Genomic DNA, 7,479 nt, shown 5'->3' on the forward strand with positions numbered 1-7,479 from the left:
GGCGCACAGCCAGAGCTTGCTTGTGGTGTACGGTGGAGTCCGTTCTTGGAAACGGTAAGGCATTGACAGTCGTATAGGTGTTGACAGGCGTTGAATTGGATTGTATAGGTTTTGGTTGATTTCTTGTGAAAATCAACTGGGTTGATTGGGAGCCTAACTAAAACAATCGGTGTAGATTTTGATTGATTATCTGAAAAAATCAACTAGGTTGATTATTTGAAAAAAATCAACTAGATTGATTATGAACCTGTGTCAAACAATCGGACTGTAATTCCTGAAAGATTATAGTAAAAATTTTCAAAAAGAATATTTTGGAGAGTGGACGTAGGTGCAGGATTGGCACCGAACTACTATAAATCTTATGTGTTTGTATTGTTTGATTTGTTTGCATTTATCTTCAACATATTTACTTATTAATTTACTGCTAAAAATTATATTCTTTTATCATCTTCAGCATATTTACTTATTAATTTACTGCTAAAATTTATATTCTTTTATCGAACTTTATTTTGCTGCATTTTATTTAAAATTTTCGAAAAGTCCAATTCACCCTTTCTTGGGCTCCATAGCCGAGCAACTAAAAAACTTGATTAATCAAACTAGTTACAATCTCTACAAATCAAACACTTGTAATTCAAATATACACAACAACTAAAATCATAGTAACAAAAACTATTTTCATTTGGTTATTTGGAATTGAAACTTGCAAATGCAATCACAACTGTGTAGTTATATGATGTCGAAAGAGATATGGTAATCATCCAATAAGGTTTACCCCTAGAAAATGATGAACTATTTACCTTTTCTATAGTAGTGTAATTATTAACATACTACTCTTATAATTATAATAAAACACCATTATCAAAATATTATTGGATTATTAAAAAATAATTACTTTAATAATTGTTAATAATGTCAAATAATTTAATTTTATAACAATTAGTATGTATTTATTGCATATATTATTGTAATAGCCTATAATTCTTATAATATAAATTACAATATAATTATATTATTATAATATTGTATAGATTATAATAAAAAATGATTATTATATAATAATAAAATAAGTACATTTTGATCATTGTAATAATATTTTAAATTGTTAATATAATAATAATTATTATTATTTTAGCAAATATAACATTATAAAACTTATTTGATATTATGATGATTACATATACTACAATAATAATTGATATATTTCATATTTCATTTAATATACTAAAATTATTGATATTAAATTTGAATGGTTGAGGCGCGGTGAAGGGTTATCTGCCTTCAATTGCAACAAATCTTACATTAAAATTGTAGCCAATTTACCACATTACAACATTTGGATCTTTTTTACATTTCAATTGCAGTATTTTTGCACACCTGCAATTAACTATAGCATTTCCAAGTGCAACCTATCCAATTGCACCCTTTAAACATAGGAGTTACATGTCTAAGATCAATTTGGTTTTCTACCGTGCACCTTATCATGGATTCATGTCAAGGCGAACGTCTCAGCTAAATTTGGCTAGAGCAGCACCAATTAGGGCTTTAGGGTTGTAGCCGTTTTCCAACTTCCGGAGCCTGTGATTCTTCTCCCATTCTTCGCCTCAGGAGAGGGAGAGGGCGAGAGAGCGAAATGTGGAGACCGCCGCCGCGTCCGTCCCTTCTCCGCCCCCTTCTCCGCTTCTTCCAGCCCTCTTGCCCTTCTCCGCCGCCGCATCATCCCCTCCTCACGGCCGCCGCTCGATCCCTCTCCTCCCAATCCACTGTCGCTGCCTCCGACGACCCCTCCGACCTCGCCCGTTCCATCTCCGCCGAGCTCGTCAAGCTCTCCACCGCTGCCGGTGATCCCTCCTCCTCCTCCGCTCACGACCTTGCCCGCCACTTCTCCCTTCACTTCTCCGACGTCCGCTTCAACACCCCGCTCCTCCACCGCGTCCTCGACCTCTCCCCCACCACGGGCCGCGCAGCCATCGACCTCTACCGCTGGATCGTCCGCCACCGCTCCTTTACCCCCACTGACGAGTCCCTTTCCCTCCTCGTTCACTTCCTCGGCCGCCGCCGCGACTTCAAGGCCATCGCCGACCTCCTCTCCGAGTTCCGCCGCTCCGCCGGTCCCCTCTCCTTCTCGGCCGCCGTCGACCGGCTCTCTCGTGCCGGCCGCCCCACCCAGGCCGTCCGACTCTTCGACACCCTCCCCCGCGAACTCGGCCTCCGCCGCGACCGCCCCACCCTCGTCGTCCTCGTCGCCGCCCTCACCGACCACGGCTTCCCCGGCCACGCCGAGCGCGCCGTCAAGCGCTACGCCGACGAGATTTTCCCCGACGAGGAGATTTGCACCGCTCTCATCCGAGGCTGGTCCGCCGCCGGGAGGCTCGACGAGGCCCGCCGCCTCATGGGCGAGATCCTCCGCGGCGGGTTCGAGCTTGGCACGCCGGCCTACAATTCGATCCTGGACTGCGTCTGCCGGCTCTGCCGGAAGAAGGATCCCCTCCGGCTCCAGTCGGAGGCTGACAAGGTCCTCGTCGAGATGGAAGCCGCCGGCATTCCTCGGGATGCCGAAACCTTCCGTGTCCTCATCTCCAACCTCTGCAAGATCCGAAAGACCGAGGACGCCATGAAGCTCTTCCGGACAATGGGCGAATGGGGTTGCTCCCCAGACGCAGAGACTTACCTCGCCCTCATTCGGAGCTTGTACCAGGCCGCCCGGGTCTCGGAGGGCGACGAGATGATTGGATTTATGAGGGCGGCCGGGTTCGGCGACATGCTTGACATTAAGGCGTACTATGGATTCATCAAAATTTTGTGTGGGATCGAGCGGGCGGAGCATGCGATGAAGGTGTTTCGGATGATGAAGGGGTATGGCCATGCCCCAGGGATCAAGACCTATGATTTGTTGATGGGGAAGCTGGCGGAGCACAACCAGGTAGACAGGGCGAATGCGCTGTTCAAGGAGGCGACGGCTCGAGGCGTTCCGGTGGTGCCCAAGGTATGCAAAGTCAATCCGAGGTATGTGAAGGTGAAAAAGGTGAAGAAGGAGAAGAAGAGGCTGACATTGCCGGAGAAGAAGGTGATGAAAAGGAGGCGGCTGAAGAAGCTGAGGTTGAGCTTCGTGAGGAAGCCAAAGCCGAGGACGCTGCGGAGGATTATTTGATTCTCAGATGCGATCCGGGTGTAGTTTCATCTTCTTCCCTTGTCTCATTTTCTGTTGTGTAGTTTCTGCTTCAATCGACACATAAATTCCAGGATTTCAGCTGAACTGGGTTGCTTCTATATGGTATGACATTTGGCATTCAAATGACTTTGCTGAAAAACTACCCTGCTTATGTTCTTGTCACGCTTGTTCGACATGGATGTTATGTTGTTCAATTTCATATGCCTTGTGGCTTTGCGCACAACCATACACCTTCTAATTAATCTGGGATGGTTTTCATGTCATCATAGCGACTGTCATTTGTATGTATTGTTACACTGCATCTTTTTTTTTTCATTTAAAGAAACAGCTAACTGAAGTCTTCCTGAATAAGAAAAAATTATATATATATATATATATTTTTGTGTGGGTGGGTAATAGTGTATAATCTAAGCATTAGCTTCTTTGTATTTGTTCTTTCTCCATAACATAACTTCTGCAACAATCAAACTCAACATTTTGTCTAACTTCCACAAAACTGCTTGAAGATTCTTGTATGTCCTTTTTGTAACTCATGTCTTCTACTATCTATTGAGAAATCTGAACATAGTCTATTGCCATTGATCAAGATTCAGCTGAATAGGAGAGTCCACAATAAAACGTGGTATCATGGCATGAGCCATAGTAACCAAAGGAGGGGTTTTATGTGATTGGAGAATTGAGACCACACTTTCCACACTCAATCCTTTTCCAGTAACATCATTTGATCTTTACTCTCCTTCCCTCTCTCATTGTCATTCTCTCCTTGAACCCACAACCCTCAATCTCAAGCCATGTCAAAGAGTTTCTTTGATTTTCATGGAGAAGGGAGAGAACTTCACCTGATTTTCATGGAGAAGGGAGAGAACTTCACCTATATTAAGATTTAAGACGATAATAACCTCCTTATTATAGATGTTTCAACAGAGAAGTGGGGAAAGGAAAGACAGGTTCCATGATTCTCTTTACTTGGAGGTCAATTCCATGATGGGACGTCTTTTGATATGTATAATCTCTCCCTCAGCTTTTTTTTCACTCTCTATTTTGCTTGGGACTTTTGGAGTATTTGGAAGAAGGGATTTTTCCCCTTGTATCTGAATAGATACGTAAACAATATCAAGTTCCTTTCTTGCTTCCAGATAAATTCTTATCCAGTTCTTTTCTTTTTTTCACCTGTTATCTTTCGATCCTAACCATCATTGTTGTATTGAAGATCCCTTCATCCTGCATTAACTTCTATACACAAGTTATAGGTGCCTAATAAAGTCATGCTAGGCCATTACACTACTACAAATCTTCTATAGAAAGTCACACTAATTGGAAGAATGTAACAAGATAATTTTTCCTTTTCACACATTACGCATCTGTTAGGGAACAAAACCAAGCAACTAGTCAATCATTTGCAATTCATGCAAACATACATTCGACCACACTATCGCTTTTGAAATTATCAGTTCATTGCAATTACATAAAACTTAGTTCCTGATCAAGTAGAAACGTAATGAGATGAAATAATCAAAAAAATGTATGCCGCTCCCCATGTCCCATCTCTTGGTTCAAATCTCTACATCATTGTTGTGCATGCCTAGCTGTTTCAGCATATTCACATTTTAGATGAAATTCAATTCTAACAGTTTATAAGGAAACAAATCATTTCCATGCCTCTCTTTTCTGCATGACTCCCCAAAAGCGGCATTCTCTCTATTGTAAAGAAGAAAAAAATTATGACAAACACCTTTAAACATCTAATTTCAAGACAATATGTAATCAGAAACTGATGTCGTCACTTTTGCCCACTTTAATTGTAGTTTCAATAGGAAAAGAATTCTTGCATGCTTATATCTCATCCATTTTCTGACTTCTCTAATCTCTATTGAATCCCAAGCACTTGAACATTAATAGCACCTCGCAAATTGGATTTTGATATATCACTTCCTGCCCAACCCTTAGTAATATGTTCCTAGCAGAGTCTAAGCACTAAACTGAAAATGAAATATTCGGCGTTGGATAGCTTCAATGTTCTGTGAGATGGAGATTTAAAGTAAGGATGTTTTGAGGTTTCTAAGTTGCTGTCCTCTAAAGCCCCAAGATCACTAACTTGGATTGCCATTATAATTATTGGTGAAAACTAACATAGCATAATCCCTTTTTTGTTGAAAGACCATTTTCCTAGGATTGCAAAAAAAAGAGAAGAAATAGAGGCAGTATGATGCGATCCTCTTGTATTGGACTTTAAGGGTTATAAGATCTAATGAAAGTAGAGCTAACAAAGATGGTACAGAAGAAGAAGATTATTAAAATTAGATCTGAACTGCTTTTAGATCTGGGTAAACCTAGGAATGAAGGGGAAGAATGAATAATGCAAGGAATAAGGAGCGAAAGAAGGATCAGAGGAACCAGTTGCTTCCTGTTGGTTGTTGTGGTTACTATTGGTAGTGGATGCCAGTTCTTGCTGCTACTGTGAAAGACTAGATGGGAAGGGAAAAAGAGAAGCAGAAGATGAAAAAGATGAAGGAAAAGGAGAGATATGGAATGTTGAAACCACGACCAGAAAAGAAAAGAAAAACTCCAATATTGCTATTTAATATTTCTCTCACCTTATCAGGAAAAAGAAGATATGGTCAAATACATCCATTTATTATGGTGCAATATATTCAAAACCTTAAGAAAGCACTTTTCCTGAAAAAGAAACATTTTGAACATTCTTGGTAATATGCCCTTGAAGGCTCAAGCAATGACTTTGGCCTGGATTCTGGCTAAAAGGTGGGGTCACGTGCATCCCCTATAATTCATGCCTACTTTTTATACTTGTTACATCCAAATCATTTCAGTGGATATTAGTATATAAATACCTTGCAGAGTATATAAATTCATTACTGGTGTTATAGTAACCCATGAAATAAGAGGAATGACCATCAAAAAACCAGAATGATGTGGTTAGCATAATCACATCAACAGTGGGAAACATGTGATAAGAGAAGATTTAACAATTTACAGATCTTAACGTGTATGGTCATATAAGTACATTTATCCTAGATGATTAAGGTGCATGTGATAAAAAGATAAGACTTTGATCTAGCATGTCATTATCAGATTCACAGAATGCTAAAGATAAATGGAAGCTATGCATCCATTATGAAGTGAATAAGAATGTCAATGATGGTCTTATTTGATCTCAATTTGAGAGGTGTTTGATCATGTTGTTGATGTCCTTGCTTTACCTTCTGCAATTCTATTGTCAAGTGCTGTGCTTAATCAGGGATGCAGATCCCATAATTGGAATATAAGTTGCATGGTATAAACAATGAAATTTGGGATCCTGTACTTTGGTTGGGTTGTGAATGAGCTGATCGCATAGGTTCTAATGACTAGAAATCATCCAGGACTGTTATGTTAAGTTGCTTTTGGATATCTGACAATGCTGTAATGCTTCAGATGGAGCTAGTCTATCTAGTTGCTAACATGCTGTTTGTTGTGATTTTCATTAGAATCACCATCTATCTTCATGTAGCTATCGAAATCTATCAATGGTTATGGCTGCAAGCATCTTCATGTAGCTGCCATGTTAACAGCATTGCATAGCTAATAGTGAGGCATGCCAGAATATACTTGAGAATGTAGTTTTTTTCTTGGGGGCTGCTTAGTTCTCAAAGCTAGCTATGGAAGTTAAAGATTGATTAAGACACCACCATTGTGATTAATTGTGTCAGTTTATTGATCTAGTTATGTCACTGCAATGAGTGTTTCCACTTTTGAACGGACAAGTTGTTTTTTTAAGAGATCCAAACCAAATTCTAGGAAGTCCAAATGATTCTCCTTGTATCATGATTCACCAGTGAAGTTGTGAACTGTATCAACTCTTTGCACTGTTATGATCTAATGGTGCGGATATGTCAGATCCATAGTCTATATATATGTTTAACTTACAGACGGCACCTTTAAGCTTCATGTGTTCATAACACCTATTCTAAATCATATATAAATACCAGTACCTCAGATGGTCACATGGCAGATGTAAGGGTGCATATCAAAAAGGGGTTATAAATAAAAAAGGGTGTGTAGACTCCTGATGCGGGCATGTCAAATAGCTGGAAATTTCGATCCTCATACGGTGAGGATTGATTTGTCCGCAAAAGTGTTTGGTCTGGAAGGGGATAGACCTCAAGTTTTCGATCAGTTTGTTAGTTTCTTTGGAATGGGATCCTGTGCCAATTGATCATCCGGAGGTAGGTTCAGCTAGCTGTAGATAAATCATTCTGCTGCCACTATGTTCATCCCTTGTTGCTTTTCTTGGGGTTTCATCCGAGCAT

At 40.3% G+C, this 7,479-nt stretch overlaps 1 protein-coding gene across 1 annotated transcript; it reads left to right on the plus strand.

Moving 5' to 3' along the window:
• The first annotated feature begins 1,532 nt into the window (after positions 1 to 1,532).
• LOC103704205 (pentatricopeptide repeat-containing protein PNM1, mitochondrial) lies at positions 1,533 to 3,389 on the plus strand. Its single transcript, XM_008787400.4, has one exon. It carries the CDS (start codon positions 1,634 to 1,636, stop codon positions 3,149 to 3,151), a length of 1,518 nt encoding a protein of 505 aa, XP_008785622.2. The 5' UTR covers positions 1,533 to 1,633; the 3' UTR covers positions 3,152 to 3,389.
• Positions 3,390 to 7,479: the final 4,090 nt, after the last annotated feature.

The sequence above is a fragment of the Phoenix dactylifera genome, chromosome 15, assembly GCF_009389715.1.
Source record: "Phoenix dactylifera cultivar Barhee BC4 chromosome 15, palm_55x_up_171113_PBpolish2nd_filt_p, whole genome shotgun sequence".
Classification (NCBI taxonomy): domain Eukaryota; kingdom Viridiplantae; phylum Streptophyta; class Magnoliopsida; order Arecales; family Arecaceae; genus Phoenix; species Phoenix dactylifera.